General features: G+C 46.9%; 1 protein-coding gene across 3 annotated transcripts in view; it reads right to left on the bottom strand.

The window, feature by feature from the left end:
* SMURF1 (SMAD specific E3 ubiquitin protein ligase 1) overlaps nt 1-16,777 on the bottom strand; it is a 103,218-nt gene that overhangs the window by 6,556 nt on the left and 79,885 nt on the right. For all 3 annotated transcript variants that reach the window (XM_036896973.2, XM_036896974.2, XM_036896975.2), the window contains 9 exons: nt 15,592-15,833; nt 14,809-14,893; nt 13,177-13,323; nt 12,099-12,297; nt 10,470-10,573; nt 3,981-4,095; nt 2,581-2,759; nt 1,428-1,565; nt 628-748 (listed from right to left, as the gene is read on the bottom strand). In XM_036896973.2, coding sequence (XP_036752868.1) covers nt 628-748; nt 1,428-1,565; nt 2,581-2,759; nt 3,981-4,095; nt 10,470-10,573; nt 12,099-12,297; nt 13,177-13,323; nt 14,809-14,893; nt 15,592-15,833 — 1,330 coding nt within the window. The remainder of the gene's footprint in view (nt 1-627; nt 749-1,427; nt 1,566-2,580; nt 2,760-3,980; nt 4,096-10,469; nt 10,574-12,098; nt 12,298-13,176; nt 13,324-14,808; nt 14,894-15,591; nt 15,834-16,777) is intronic.

Raw genomic sequence — 16,777 nt, 5'->3', positions numbered from 1 at the left:
CCACCCGCGAGACCTCACAGGGCGACCACCACAGGGCACAGCTCTCCTGGACGGGGACCTGTGAGGTCTGCACTGAGGATGGGCTGCAGCGAGGGAGTGCACACCGTGCCTTGCCCCCAGCCCTGCTCTGCCCCCGCCCGTGGCATCTCACCCACTGAGAGCAACTTAAGAGGCCCAAGCTACTTGGCACCAGGGACAGAAGAGGTTCAGGTGCATGAAGTATGGCTAAAGAGACAATATTGCTCTGTGCTGGGCCTAGTAACAGCAGAGTAAAACCAATAGCTTGACATTATGGGAGAACTTGGTTATATATGAGATCACCTCCAGGATCTGGGGTGAACACAGGAGGGGTTAGGAGTCTCCACTGCTGGACATCCTGACACAAGGAGAAGCCACAGAGCTTTCTGACCAACGTTCCAAGAGTTACCCGCATTCATGGTGGCCGAGTAGACACCGGCCCTGTCACAAACAGGCTCGGACATCACTCCGGTCCTGGGTTCTTCCCGACAAGCTCCTGGGCTGCTGGGAAACCCCGCAAGCCTCACTGCAGCCAGGTCATAAACCAAGAAAACACCCGTGACATTTGTGCCCTTTAATGCCAACTTGGCTCAGCTGCTGAGCACGTACCTCTAGTTCCTTCTGGTCAAAAGGCTTCAGTAAGTGTTGAGGAATTAATTCATTAAACCCCTTCTGAAGGGCTAAGAACTGGGCTTCAATTCCTCTCATAAACCTCCAATTTACATATAATCTGAAAGAAAAATTCTCAAGTTGGAAGCAATACCAATTGGTTCACGAAAATACCTCTCTCCATTAGTAGGCCTGACATCTGCAGAAACTAATGCCCAGCCCACCAACCCCACCTTGCCAGGAGGAAATCCCTGCCAGTGGGTAAGCACCTCACCCAGTAGCGGGCTATACACAAATCAGCACAGACCCCCCAATCTGATCATCTGACCTCATACAGCAACTGCCATAATTTAAGTATACCTGAAAATGAGACACGGGACCTGTGAGAACGACACGCCGGCTGCGGCTGAGCACTCCGTCTGCCCCCGTTTCCATATGTCCCCCATAACTGCCCAGCTGCTTATTTGCCTCAAACAAGGGGTGGGAAAGTGGACTGCAGTGGAGACTTCCTTGTGACTGACCTCGAGGAAGCTTCCAGGCCTCCAGCCTCCTGTGCTCACCACCTTTCACGCCCAGAATTGGCTGGTCACTTACACATCCTTCCCCCACTTGGGCTTCGGGGGTCACTGTTCTCTCATCACCAGGGCTCCCCCCCACAGAGCTCAGGTGCAGTGGGCACAGGTAAGCCTCACACAGCAAAGGGACCACAGGAATCTAAACGTGAACCCAGCCATGCCCAGGACAGTCCCAAGCACCCGGCTGTCATCCCTGGCCACCACCACAGTTCCCCAGGACATTACCGGACATATTCTTTCTTGTTCTCTTCTGTGACAGGAACATTCCTGCCATTGGGCTTCAGCTCATGCTGCAGAATCCTCCCGAAGGCGTTGTGTTCCACACAGAAAGTGTGGTCCAGCACAGGGGTGATATCGTTCTCCCTGTCGAATTAGGACAGAAGATGGGTATCAGTTACACACAGCAGCGAACAAACCTGGAGAGAACAATCCAGGAGAAGGGGAGAGAGACAGCATTTGCTGACTGCCAGGTCCAGAGCCAAGAGGCAAGGAGAGCCTCAGGCGGACATGGGGCCTGCGGTAGGGGCCAGAGTGCTGGCCCCTGGTGTACCCCGGGCTCTCGGCTTCTGGGTCCTGGGAGGCGATGGTAGCTCTCCCAGCCTGTGACCTCATGAGACACGGTGACCTGGCTGCCTTGTAAACTGAAGTCTATGAGCAGAAAGGAGGGAATCATGACAGGGAAACTGAGTCAAAGGGAAATCAACCTGCAGAGAAAACTGTTCCCCTTTTTAAGGCAGCCTTTTCAAATGCATCAGTCCAAACAAAGCAGATTTCAAAGTCCGAACTGGCTTCTTCATCTGTTGGATTTCTGAAAACAGGGAGTGAAAGATCCCCTACAGTATGAAGGCCCTCACCCTCGCAGATGACCCACATCAGGCTGGGAGGTGAGAAGCAAGACGGGATACTGTCCAGAGGCCCGGCCGCCCTGCTCCCTGGCCTGTCCTCCCTTGCAGAGCCTGGGCCTCCCATCTAACTGGAAGACGGAATGCAGCACCTAGTTGACCACGTAACTGCCTGCTGCTCTCAAGGGAGTTTTAGGATAATTCTAAAACAAAGGGGACTAAATGTTAATTCTGCTTTGATACAAGGTACTTTGACACTAATTTTGTTTTTGATAATTATCCTCAAGATGCCCTGGGCTGTCAAAAAAAGCCGACCAACCCACCACCAGGCCTGGGGATTAATATTTGTGATCCTGCATTAATAACTGAAGGAAACAACACAAAAAACTAGTCCATGAAGAAGAACTGGCCAAAGATCATGAGGAAAATAAATCAAGTATATATACATGTACACACACCCACAATGTGTGTGGTACACACTAAGTGGTTGGCTGTGTATGAATTTTCAGTTAACTGAACAGGGAGTCAATACTTACAAGATCCACACTAAACTCTTATGTAGTTCCGGGTCCACCGATTCCAAATCAGAGAGCTGGATGGGCTTCCCCAATAGCTGCTTATAGAAGGGAACCGTGAATCCCCCATTTATGTAGTGTCCGTGGAATACAGCCAGGCCCATGATCCGACCCACAAAATGGAAATAAGACAAATGGTCCTGTAGGGGGCACCAGAGAACACGAATTCATGAGCAAAAAGATCAGCTGAGGGGTCTCTTGTGCTTTCTCCAAGCTTCATGGCAGAACTGGCTGGCCATGGGCAACCCAACAATCAGAGTTACTCACGGGCTGTGCTCATGACCAAATGAAAGAAGACTACTCAGGCAGCCAAAATTTAGAGCACGTCTTTCGTACAGATCCTCTGAACGACTCTGTATGTGCAATTAGTTCAAATACCTTCTCAGAATTGCTACATGATTTGCAGGACACTTTATTCAAAAATTAGTAAAAATTTCAACAAGGTGACAGCAGAAAACCACCCCAGTGCTGCCTTCCGAAGAGCAGGGCCTGTGCTCTGCACTGGCCACTTGCCCAGGAAGCCACCCACTTCTCCTTCCCATTGCTCTACAAAGATAAAGAGCAAAGGGCATTCCTTCCTCTGTCGTCCCTCCCCTAAACCCAGGGGAAAGGAGAGAAGAAATCCAAGGGCAGGAACAAAGAAAGACCACAGAGGAAAATAAGGAGGGACAACACAAGCGCGAGACCCTCTGGACCCAGAGCCACTCTGCTTTTAACGAGGGAACCTTGCATTTCTACTTTCAGGTTGGAGCTATCATCAGAGAATTAGTCAAAGCTTCATTTCCACACTGGCAGAAGGTTCTGTCACATCTGAAAGCTTGTAGAGCAGAGCCGGCCCCTGCCTCTGCCTCGGGCCATGTCCATGGTGGCACAGGAAGGGTCCTCTGCTCACCTGCTGCCCAACTCAGGGCTGGTCGTTGAAACACTCTGCACCTACTTCCGTATTTCTAAAACAAGCAGCTCAGGGTGTCAGCAGTGGTGGCCAAGAGGGCCAATAATGGAAATTCCCCAATTTTGACTGGGAGGAGGAGGGACTTCCTAACCCACATCTCAGGATGACACTGTCAACAAATATAGTCGTCATACCAGATCTCCCCCAAATGACAGGCACTTTGATGTAAACAGCTCAGTTTCACTCTTGTTCTCCTTGAAAACATACCAGTGACCCCACAATCACTAAAAATACAGGACTGAAATCATTCATCTTAACCCTGTTCTCACTGTACTTTTCCATGTTTTACTTACCATAGACATTAAGGTAAGTCTACAATAAATAAACCAAGGATAGAGACTGAAATTGAAAATCCACCTTAAAAATCCTCCAACTAAAATTCCCTTCCTCTTTATTCATTAATACTTACAGGGTTGATTGAAGAATCTGGATTGATTTGCAACATGTAGATATTGTCTGTAGAATATTGGAAGAGTCCATAATATGGATTCAACATTTCATGGCACAATAAATAAAGCCACTCCCTAGGAACAACAACAAAAAACATTTTATATGTGCTAAAATCACTAGTCTTAGATCATAACACAAGGACTGATTCACTGTGCCCTAGAAGGCAACACTGGCTCTGGAGAATGTGACTTAACACAGATCAGGCAAGAAAGCCTAGTGAAGTGAAAACGTGCCTCAGGGAGGATCACTCCACCCCCCATTCTGAAGTTGAGGAAGAGCTGCAGTTGCCTAGAGTGTTTGTCACCTGGAAAGTACATGTTCCCAGAGGAACATCTCAGGCGATGATGCAAATTATGTGGTTAAAGGCATGTATGTACATAGCACACACACGGCAGGAAAAGATACACACACTGAGCACAGAAAAAAATGGGGAGGGTTTACATGACGCTGACAGTAATTAGCTTGAGAATTAGCATTCTGCGGCACTGTCATTTTTCTTCTGATTCTAGTGTTTAAACTTCCAATTGTAACAGATTACTGTTTAAACAAGCAGAAAACATTCCACCTAGAGAGAAAGGGATAGTTTAAGAACAACTGCCCTTCATAATAAATTATTTGCTCAGTTCCTTTATGTTTCAATCATTTCATTATTTTTAATAAAGCCCAAAATCAAAAGCAATCACACAAAAAAACCACTCTATACAAAATCTGCCTGATTGAGTTGCCCTGCTCAGGTTGAAATGGGCCCACTATATAACCTTATATATATTCCCCCCCCCAATCTCTCTCTCTCTCTATATATATATATCTTATATAAACACCTGTGGCAGGTCTACAAAAAGCCTTTTCTTCTTTCTGCTCAGAACTTTCAAATGGATACATCTCATTAAGACAGCAGCCCCAAATTTACTCTGGAATTTCTTACCTTTTCAGGTAGCAAACACGTGTAGAACTGAGAAGAAATACAAAAGGATTTGAGAGAACTGCAAGAATGCCCAGGCAATGATCGGGCCCAAACCAAGTTAAGTATGGAGCTCAAAGGACAGAAAGAACTGCCAGAGGGGATGAGACTCCAAATCTTACAAAGTGTCTTTACTAGAAAGGCAAAATCTCCCACCTACAGTTTCATCCCCAAAGTTAGCTTGGAGTTTGGATTTGAGAAGAATCATTTTCAAAAAAGCCAAGGACCTGTAACTGTCTAGACAGGAAGTGATTAAAATACAAGCTGACATTCTGACCTAGCCACGGACAAGCTAAAGAGGCACACTGGTATGTTCTAGGAATGGCAAGGCAAGAGCTGACGGTATAGGCAAAAGCAAGCACAGAAATGGTTCCGAACCAAACGCTGGGAAAATGAGTGTAAACTGAGTCTCGTTGACCAGATAATAAAACAAATACATAGATGTATGTGTAATTTAAACCCTACAGCTCTCCAAGATGGGTATGATCTCATTTAGGCATAAAGAAGAATCCAAAGGGTGACATAATGCAAAGTCAAACCGGAAGTAGTAAAGCAAGGATTCCCAGCTCTTCCCACTAGGCCATCACATCAATCAAGGCAGCTCCACAAAGACATGTCTCCACGGGGAAGACCTGCTAATTGCAAATGCAGAAGAACACAGCTCCTACCGAACCCAATGAAGCCATCCACATGTGTGCCTAGGAATAGGTACCACCAGACATGCAGAGCAATGGTGAACTGGAACAGTCTGGGATACGAGACTATAAAGGAAAACACATAAAAAGGGAAATGGAAGTACTTAGACTGTTGTTAGGACATGTATGAGTGGCCAAGTAGGAAGATCCTCACCTAAAAAGGGGGATGGGAAAGCCTCCTGCCCAGAAATGGAATCAGCTCCCAAGGGCAAAGCAAAGTTACATCTGCCAGAAGACGGTTTCCAGAATCAAGATCGAGATCAAGCAAGAAACTTGGGACAATCTTGCAAGGACGAATCTTTCCCGTGGAGAGGCGGTACCCACGTGAGCTCAGTCCGGGAAATGCAGGCCTCTCCGCACCCTTTAACCCAGATGGGTTGGCACAGCTGAGGGGCAGGAGGACGCAGAAAGGGGGAGAGACAGTGAGTGGGAAGGCAAGATGACTCTGTTCTCAGGCCAAAGGGCATGTCGCAATTTTTTTCTTTTTAATTCCCTTGTGTTGGCTGCTGGTAAAAACCCCAACTCTCCCCAGAAACCAAAGGGGACCCGCTATTAATGCCTCTCAGAACATAATTCTGCTTGGTATACCTACTGCAGGGCTGGGATTAGCTTTGTTTTCGAAGTGTAGGCATGTGAGGCTCTCCTATCCCCCGACGGCTCCGGACAGGCCCACTCCCCTCCTTACAGGAACTCAGGCCCTCCTGGGAGCTTCCGCCCGACGGGGTTCCACACCTGCAGAGATCTCTGACTCCCACCCGTACCTCATCAGACTGGGAACTCCTCCGCATGGGGGGTTTGGAGGGGTGGAGGGGCCAGAGAACATGCTACTTCTCTGTTGTTCCCCCAGTACCCAGCACATGGTAGGTCTCAATACTTAGTGGCTGATGAATAAATAAAGTTCTTACAATGGCACACAAATTACAGGAGTGTTCTTCTTTAAGATGATTCAATCATTTGTTATTTATACATTATTTCTTTCATTTTCCATTTTGTTGCAGTAGAATTCAGTGAAGGAGTATATTATGGTGATTATAAAAAACAAGATAAAAAATGTTGAAGCACTAGAAAATAAATTGAGAAAATCTCCCAGAAGTGAGTGAGGAAAAAAGCAAAGACGGGAAATAAAAGAACAAAGGTGAGAGACACACAGGATCTCTCCAGGGAACCCAACACAGTAACAGATGTTTCAGAAAGACCAAAGCCAGGAAATGGAGGAGAGGAAATTAGCAAAACACAAAATTCCTTTTAAGCAGCTTATGGAGATGAGTGCTCACTGTGTGTTAGGTGCTCCCCCAAGCCCTGAGGATGCCACTGAGAGGACAGACTTCCTGACCGCAGGCAGCCTCTGCCTGTCGGAGATGTAGATGTGGGGATGAACCGTCACACAGCAGGACAGGCTGCCTGCTGAGCAGGTCGGGGGAGGCCTCTGGGGGGGGTGACTGTAGGGGAAGCTAGGGGGACAGGGATGCCTTTGGGGCTCAGACCCAGGGAGGGTGCGGCCTGGCCAGGAAGGGAGGGGCAAGGCGAGAGGGGCTGAATCACCAGAACATACACCTTCCCGAATTTCACTATAACAAAACATAAAAGGAAAGAATGAAAAATAAAAATTAAATTTAAAAAAAAAAAAAAAGGAAAGAATGAATGGACTGAGTCTGAGCCAGTGGCCCCGTGGGCTGTTCAGCGAGGTGACACCAGGAGGAACAGGTATGAGAAGGGAACTAAGCTCAAGAGGCCTTAAAAATACCCAAGGAGAGATGAGAGGCAGGTGGGCAAACAAGTGTGGAGCTGAGAGGAGAGAAGGGGCAGGAGGACAGTCAGGATTCAGCCACGGACCCAGAGCTCAGGATGCTCGGGAGGCTCGGAACCCAGCAGGAGGCTGAGGAAACTTGGCAGAGGGGCTGTGGGGGGCCTGCCGGGAAGCCACAGAGTGCGGTGGCCCGGAGGCCAAGGGATGTAAGGACGGGCCAGCGGAGCCAAGAACTGCTGACAGACAGCTGGAGACACTGCGGTGTCAGCACTGCGTGTGGGAGATCTTGACACAAAGGGTGTCAAAGGGCAGAAAGACCTGCTGAGAATGGGCTCGGGTGGAAGCGAGGGTTGTGGAAGCAGAAATGGGGATGTGCGCACTCTTTGGAGGGGCCGTGCTATGAGAAGAGAGAGACAGCTGATGATTGAGGGATGCGTCCTTCAACAGATGTTTGGTTTTTCTGGCATGTCTGTTTTTCTTCTTACTTGTTTTATTTGCCTTTACTGCCCCCCTGAAGCTCAGACAGGAAGTGGATACAGCATCCAGGGAAGGCTTTGGGGGCAATTTGTTTCTTTTAAGAAGGGAGTTATTGTAGCACATTTGTATGTGGATGAGACTGACCCAAGAGGAAGGGACATTTTGATGAAATGAGACACATGTGAAACACCAGCAGAAGCAAAAGGGCTGGGAGGCATTGTGAGGCATGAGGTTGCTCCCAGGCAGGAACATGCATGGCGGCACAGGGCCACAGCAGGCAGGGCCCCACACAGGTATAGATACTGGCAGACTGGGTATTTGGTGATGGAGAGCAAACACTCTTCACACTGCTTCTGTTTTCTCAGTTACAGAGGAAGGAAAGTCGGCAGCTAGGAGTGAGGACGGGGGAGGTGAGGACGGAGGTCTGGGGAAGGGCACAGGATGGGTGATGAGAACCGTGGCAGAGCTGCAGCAGGCCCAAGACCTTGAGGCTGTGGCCACCGATGTGGAGAAAGGCCAGTGGCATGAAAATGTGTTTTCCCTCTGCACATGCAGCTGCTCTGGCGAGCTTGGCAGCCTGAGTGGGGCTTACACAGAGCTGGGGTTTTGCCAGGCAAGTGCAACAAATGGAATGAGGCACATGGCAGTGATTACAATAGTGGATTATGGGTACAGAGGATGTAAGGACAGGACTGGGGTGAAAAACAGAAAAAGGTGTTAGAAGCTATGGATGACGGGTGGCCCCAGATGGGGTCAAGTAACTCCCAGGAAAGAAGTGATATAATCAGGGTCATCAGACCTCTGTACAGCAACACTGGGTCCGCACAGCAACGCTTTCAGAGTTCTACATGGAAGCTGTTTTCTTCCTCAAAGTCTACAGAAAGCCAAACTATCAGTCAAAAAACATTTTTAGACACTAATAAATCAAAAAACCTTTTTAGACACAAGATCTTGAGAATTCACTTCCCACATCCCCCTTCTAGAAAGCCACTTGAAGATATGCTCCAGTAACACAAGGAAGTAATCCAAGAAAGAAGCAGCTGTGGGATCCACAAAACTATGGCTCTAACCCAGGAAAGCAGTGAAGTCCCATGATCACAACTGTGCAGAAAGCCTAGAGAACGGTCAGTCACATTGGACGGTCTCCATGAGGGACATAAATGGGAGGGGGCCAGCAAAAGAAAAGGTTTAATAGCACAATAAAGTAAAAACAAAGCCTGCTTTAAAGAAAAGAAAACATTCTTAGAAAAACCAAATTTGTTCAAAAGGATAAAAATATAGAATACCTCTGTGCCCCAGAGTGAGCAATATTTATGCTGTCATAAAAATATAAGCAATGTATTGATTTTCAACTTTTAAAAATAATACGTAAACTAAAGGGGAGTGAGGGGTATTATGTTTAGTACACATGGTGTGGGGTATCACGGGGAGAACAGTGTAGCACAGAGAAGGCACATAGTGGATCTGTGGCATCTTACTACACTGACGGACAGTGACTACTTTGGGGTATGGGTGGGGACTTGATAATACGGGTAACATGTAGTAACCACATTGTTTTTTCATGTGAAACCTTCATAAGAGTGTATATCAATGATACCTTAATAAAAATTTTTTAAATTAAAAATAATAATAATGATAATAATAACAGGTAAACTAGCACTAGAGATTTGTTTCACTTTGGCTACAGAATAGAAATCTTCAACCTTGACAAAATAATAGTAGTATTATAAATGATGGAATATAAGAGGTGATGGAAGGGATGCTGAAGGGAAAGTCAGACGTATTGATAATCCTTTTCTTATGAAAAGAGAGGTCAAGAAATACTGTCTCTAACTGACGAACCAAAAAATAATGGTGAAAACACATTACATAAAGTTTCAAAGACAAGGGAAGATCTAAAAATCAAAAAATATCTTTAAAGGGAAGTGAGAGCATTAATTTAGATCCTCACCACAACCATTACCCAGACTATCTGTGCCTATAACCATAAAACATGAAATCAGTAGATAATATCTGAACGTGACCAATTCAGTGATATAAAGATACCTGTTAGAAAAAAGTTAAAAAAGCAGTTCTCTTGAAGGCAAAAAGAGGTAGGACAGGAAATTGTAGCTTTTCATTATTACATTCTATTTTTAAAATCATCTGCATGAATAATGTTAACCAAAATTTCATTTTACAAAATTCCTTTGACACAAATGCAACTTACAAGCTTTCCTCCCACCCATAAAGTCCTCTAATGAGAAAATTAAGGCTGCCTCCCACATGAACTTCAGGAGCAGGCCCTTCATGCCTCAGGTTCAGACATGCTAGATGAAGGGGTAAGTTTAAAAGCCAATCTATCTTCACAAGAAGTAAATTAATGCTGCAGAGCATGTGCACTCCGACAGGTGATGGAAGATGCTAGTGTGCACATGCTCTGGAACCCGGATTTTGAGAAAGCTCACTGAAAGCAACACTTCAGCCCTGACAGCTCCAACACAAGCGCCAAGAAGGGCCAACAACTTCTCTCTGAAAGCACTTTATTACAGCCACAGTGCTGAGACGGCAAGTATGTCAGCACCTCACCTTGCCACGCCGCCATAATCCAAGCCTTCCTCTCCACGGAATTTCACCATGAGTCGTTTTTTCAAGTCTTTTGGTCGCATCTTCATTATCTGGCGGTAAGATTCCTACATAATCAAAATCACTGTTTCAGATACAAGAATTTTCCTTATTCTTGAAGTTATGAAAAGATTAAAGGTTAATGATAATGGAAACTGACTAAAAATAAGCATTCATTCAAACCCGAGTTCTAGCCGGTCCCCACTCAATGTTCACTTGGCATCTGGCATGTGGCCGCCTCCAGCACCTTCTTTCCCCCCGTGTCTCCCTCAGAAACAGCAACAAAACCAACATGCGTGACATAGTGAAGCACATGTATTTATTTCTGACACAACTACTAAGATTTAACAAATGTCCTCACTAGAGCTGGCTTCTCTACCCGAATTTATTTCAATGTGTCCAGACTATGAACAATTTATACATGTTAACCGGAATGAAGACATCACTAGCAAATCTTAATAGTAAAAGATTTCTGAGCCTGTTTTTACATCTAAAGTGAAAAGTCACCTGAGTCAAAAAGCAAAACAGGTTTTAAAGCATGAAGTACTTTGCTCACAACAGAGAACATGTGGCCAGCCTCATGCTCCCTCAGATTCAGTCTTTTGAATGGAACTGGCTCAATATTTGTAGATCTTTCCAGGGATAAGGCACTTACGAATCTTTTCCCACTTTTTAAGTCTAATGTAATTGAAGTCCTATCATCCCAAGAGGGGAAAGAGGACATTGCCTGGAAATGATCTGGCAGGGAAACATCAATAATTCAGTCTTTTCTGTCCCTGGCAACCATTTACACCTAGTCAGGGGCAAAACTGGACAGCTCAGCTGACCTGTGCTCATCCACCCCGGGCCGCACACAAGCACCCAGCACGGCCCTGGCGCTTCCTCATGGCCTTGGCTGTGGAGAAGGCGCTGGACACCCCGCAGCCCGGTTCCACCCTCCACGGCCTCCCTCAGCTGCTGAGGCCCAGTGAGGATCTGTGTTCAGTTCTCAGCCAGGTCAGACTCACTGGATCATTTCTGCCAATGACCCTACAGGAACAGCAGGACATGGCCCAAACTCAGCTGAGATTCCCCATTATGATCCTCTTCACTGAGAAAAGGGCCCTCCCTGCCTGTTTAGGGACCCTGATCCAGCAGGAGGGCTGAATGAAGGACAGAACCCTCCTCATCCAACCTTCCTATTTCCAGAAGTGACAACAGGGTGGCCACTTGGCCACCAGGCTTCTCTGAGGAGGCAATGCGGTGGCAACACTTTTCTGAGGAGATGAAATTCAGTGCAAAGCCACAGGATGAGGAGTGACTGGTTCGGGGGGAACCGTGCAGCCTGCAGGGTATATAATCTGCATAATGCAGCTGAGGGATGTCACTATTATTCAGTACTCCTTTCTCTACAGAGCACTTGGTTTTCACCTCAGAAGCTATCTAGGTTTTAAACTTTTGCCACAGGAGGAAATATAGTTTGTGCCTCTGGTCCTGATAAACCCTGCAATTCACTGACTAATAAAATGAGTACCTGAGACACCAGAAGGAAAGAACTCGCTATTAATGGGGAGGAACTGCCTATGCCTGACGGCGAGCTGTGCTGGATCATACCTCAAATATTTCTTCTCTGGACACTTCGATGCGGCAATGGCCAGCCTGGGGTTGCTGAAGGGAAAGCTCGTGCCTGAGGACCTTCAGTTTCTGGACTAAGTCTCTCTCGTATCTCTGGGCAGGGAGCTCCTCGTCTTCCACAGAGCCCTCACTGGGCAACGGCAGTGGCTGGCTGGGCTCCTTTAGTTGGCACTGGTGACTTGAGAACAAAAACGGCAGTCACTCTAAAAGCAGTGGCCTGGGGAGCTGCATGCAGTGCCCCTTACACCATGGGGCTGAGAGAGAGTTCGTTACACATTTCCTCATTCACTATCACTGCTATAAATAAAAACAAACTGCCTACCACTTATCACGCATCTAGTGTGCTTCCATGAGACTGACCAACATACCAGCAGAAGGCAGATTAGAGTCGGGCGGGGGGTGCGACATGCACAGGAGCCAACAGCCCAAGCGAGACCTAGTGGTAACTACTCCCCATCTTCATAACCAACAGATTCCTAAGCCCACTCATTAAAAGCAAAATTCCAGTAATATAAAAGGAGTAGGACTACTAGAGGAACAAAGTGGCACTTGTCTTGTTCAAGTTTTGCTGCTGATGTCAGCTGCCAACGAGAAGAGCTCTGGGGACACAGCAACCCCAGGACACTGACCGGGATCCATGGTACTCCCAGTCCCTGTCACCTGGGAATGGCGTGCACAGCAAGCCGACTGAGGCCTGCAGCCTTCAGGACAGTGCTGAGAGGGTGCCCAGGAGAGCCCACTTCCCTGCTGCTCAGTGTGAGGGCCACGAGGTTCATCAGAGCACTGCGGGCAGAAGCTTCGTGAATGAAGCTGCTGATCTGCCACCTCAGTGAATTTCGTCTAGGCCACAAGCAAGCAAAGGGCAGCAGGAACACATGGCTTCAGCACTGCTCAGCTAACTTGAGTTTACAACATGCAAGTGTCCACCAAACATGTACCGTATTTTTTTATGCTCCCTCTCCATTAACAAACAATGCAGTAGGCAAATTAAGAAAAATATAAGCAGGAAACATTAAAATACAAATGTAAGAAGTCAAAGATTTTGTAAAAGTCTTACTTCATGATGTGGTGTAACCTTGGGTCTGTAAACTGGGTTGTTCGGTTATTATGATCTACAAAATATATTCTCCCCGAAACCGTACTTCTGACTTCCCAACCTGGTGGCAGTGGTCCAAGTTCATCACAATTCACACTGTTAAGGTCTCTGCCAAAATGGAAGACACAGAGAGGTTTGTCCGACTGAGTGTGGAGGCAAAGACCAAAGCTTCAGCAGGAGGAACCACAGAGGCCCTTACCGATGCGGCCATGCCCCGGTCGGGCTAAGGGGGCCAGTCATGGCGCTACTTACACCAGCCTCCCACCGAGTCCAGGCCCTGGGCTGCAAGTGGCAGCGCCATCCAGCAGGAGTTGGACTGTCAGGGCCCATGACCACGACAGAGAATGGTCAGCCCGGGAGCCCCACTTCTCGGAGGGAAGAGGGCCAAAACTGGGGGCATCTGAAAGCTGCTGGAAAACTATGAATTCACAAGTGAAATTACATGCTCAAGGTCAGAAAGGTTTCTTCGCAGAAAAGCTCCCAGACAGCACAAGCTGGTTAAAGCTGAAGGGGATACATTAACACACACTGGAAATCTAGCACTCCAAAACACCCCTGGGAGGGGGCGTTTTCATTTTAGTTAGCTTTGTTAGCCAAGCATTTTTAATCCTGACCCCTGATTACTTAGTTCAATACCACTCAAGATCACACAGGGGCACAGCACTCCTGACCGAGATGCTTTTCTAATTCACAGGGACCCTGACATTCCACAGGGTGGGTGCTAAAGAGACACCTCATTCATTTGCAGGTAATATTTCCTTCCAATTATAGCTACTAAATCATAAATTCAACAGACTCAGAAAATCAAGACAGGAAGCTTGTTCTCAGATGAAACAAATTATGAATAATAAGGAAATGAGCATTACTAAAAATGTTATCAGGTAGTAATGCTATTCTAAAACAAAAAAATTAAAAAAGAAAAGTAAGTAAAGGAAAAAAAACAACTCTGTTAGAGGCTGGGGGTGGGGTCTCTCTGACCTGGGCTCGGATGAATGGCTCCCAAGGGACTGAGGCAATAGGGACAGTAAAGTAGAAAAGAGAAAGGGCAACAGAATCTTTATACTTCCTTTTTAACTTTTTATTATGGAAAATTGTAAGCACATAAAAAAGCAGAGAGACCATTAATAGCCCACTTTAAAAATTACCAACTCAGTCAACTGGTGTCAAATATACCCCCTTCAATTCATTCCTCCAGCTCAATTATTTGAAGCAAATCCTTTTCACTTCTTTCATTAATATCTTTAGTTTAAAATGAAAGCAACACATCCTGAAGGGTTTATTGGCTTTTTAAATAGAGCACACTGGATTTACTCTAGGGGTGAGGGTCTTTTTTGGTTATGGATGTGATTTCAAGGTACAGGATGGCTTCCTGAGGACCCACTTGTGCTACACGCTGCTGCGTTACCAGGTAGAGTCTGCAAGGGCAGCTGGGCTGGACTTTCACCCAGAGAGCTGGAGCCCAGGCCCAGAGGCAGACATCCAAGTTTATACCTTCAAACCTAAGAGGCCCTATCATCCACAGCTGGGGGTGGAGTCCAGGCAATAGCTGGGAAAATGGCTTGGAAAGTGCACATTTCATGTTAGAAAACCTACCTGGGTATCCTGGGATCGTGCCATGTGCTAACTCCAGTCTGTGTGTGCAAAAAGTAAACTTGCCCCTGCACTGTTGTTCTTTGTTCTGCACAAAAAATTAGGAGATGCAATTAGTTAACTTCAATTCCAGGGCACGTTCTCAAGCAATCCTCTAAGCAGAGGCTCGGCTTCCTTGATCACTGAGGAAAGGGTTTGGGAGGCCAGTGGTTTCCCTCTGCCTGTCCTCCTCCCTCCATAAGCCCCGTGGGGGGTGCGGGTCTCACTTCCTCCACCCTCTGGAGCAAAGGCTCCCCTGACTCAGCCCACCTGGGGGAGGCGCTGTGTGCCCCCAGCAACCTCAGGACTGACCCTTTACTCTGACATTTACTCTGTCTGATCTGCCACATCTAAATCCTAGTCCTCTTCGGTTGGGTCTCCTCTCTGTGGCTGTCAAACGATCCCCTCGTCCCCCACCCCGCACTGTCCTTTCTGCCCGCAAAGCACACAGTACTACTAACACCCTCGACTGGCCCATACACCATTTGGTTTTCTTTCATATTCATTTGCCTAAAATTTTCACACAATTCTAAACTGGGTGATTGGAGCAACTGCTGATAAGCTCACTGTGAGCAACGCTCAGCACCATCTTTCTCTGGTACTTGTCTACACGGACACGACCATTGGATGGCACAGCTCTGCAAGCCCCAGCGGCTAAGGCAGGGGCCAGTTACCAAAACGGGCTTAGAAAGGTAGGCGCTCAGGGACTGCAGACAACACTTGGGGCGGGAGGGCGAGTTCTCTCACCATAGCCTTCGGGCAGTTCTGGTGACTGGTGGCCGTGTGGTCGGTTCTGGGGCGTCTGTAGTGACCCTCGGACCTCCGGATTTCGAAGTCGCTGTGCCTGAAGCCTTTGATCTTGACTCGGAGATTCCACAAACCTGCAGTTCCCTCCACCAGCGGCAGCACCAGTGCTGTCTGTGTACGGGGCCGGCTCCTCCATGAAGCAGCTGAGCGGCCTTCCCGGCCCCGAGTCTTCATACACAGTTCTGCAAGGGAGCAGAGCACAGCACGCATGGGGACGCCAGCCCAAGACACGCACCTTGCAACTCAACGCGATGTTTGCACACCCATTTACTTTGCTTTCGTTGGGCGATACAGTGTTCCAAGTGCCGGTCTCATAAAGTTTGTCCTGTCCTATTGAAACAGAAAGCCAGACTTTCTCATGAGGAACCAGCAGCCAAAGGGAGCCATGTGTGAAGTGCCATGGAGGCCACCCAGGATTTCGCCCTTGGGCAGAGGGAGCAGGACAACTGGAAAAACCAGCCCTGCGCTAAGGAGCTCGTGGAATGAGATTACATTTTTTTTGCTTCAGAGTCCAATCCAAATCCTCCTTTTTTCCTTGTTATACTCCGTACTAGAACTCCTGATACCGTAAGATACTGCAATGACTCTAAGTACTCTTTAATGTAAATCATCACCCTCTGAACAATTCTGAAGACAACTGACCTTAATAGGCCATTTGTCCTTATAAACAAGTACTTTCTAGAAACATCTTACATTGAAAATTTTCAAATATACACACAAAGTGGAGACTATTTCAGTGAATCCGCTGGACTCCCCACCAGCCCTAACATGATCATCTCATGGCTGCTCTGCCAGCTCCTCCCCTCCACTGGATTATTATGAAACCAATCCCAACATTTTACCATTTTACCCTTAAATATTTCAGCATATGCCTCTAGAAGATAAGGACTTTTTCCATTATCATAACTAAAAAAAAAGGACACAGATTTTTTTTTTTAAATATCAAGTCCTAGTCAGTGTTCCAATTTCTCCACTCAGTTGTTTTATAATTGGGATGCAAACAAGGTACACACTGCATTTGGGAGGTATGTCTCTTAAGTCTCTTTATTATTATTGTATAGGTTCTTTTCCTTCCTTTTATTTTTTTGCAATGTATTTGTTGGAGACACTGGGCTCTATTCTCCCC

The sequence above is a fragment of the Manis pentadactyla genome, chromosome 10 (assembly GCF_030020395.1).
Source record: "Manis pentadactyla isolate mManPen7 chromosome 10, mManPen7.hap1, whole genome shotgun sequence".
Taxonomy (NCBI): Eukaryota; Metazoa; Chordata; class Mammalia; order Pholidota; family Manidae; genus Manis; species Manis pentadactyla.
Note: the sequence above shows the minus strand (reverse complement) of the source record. Positions and strands in the feature narration are given on the sequence as shown.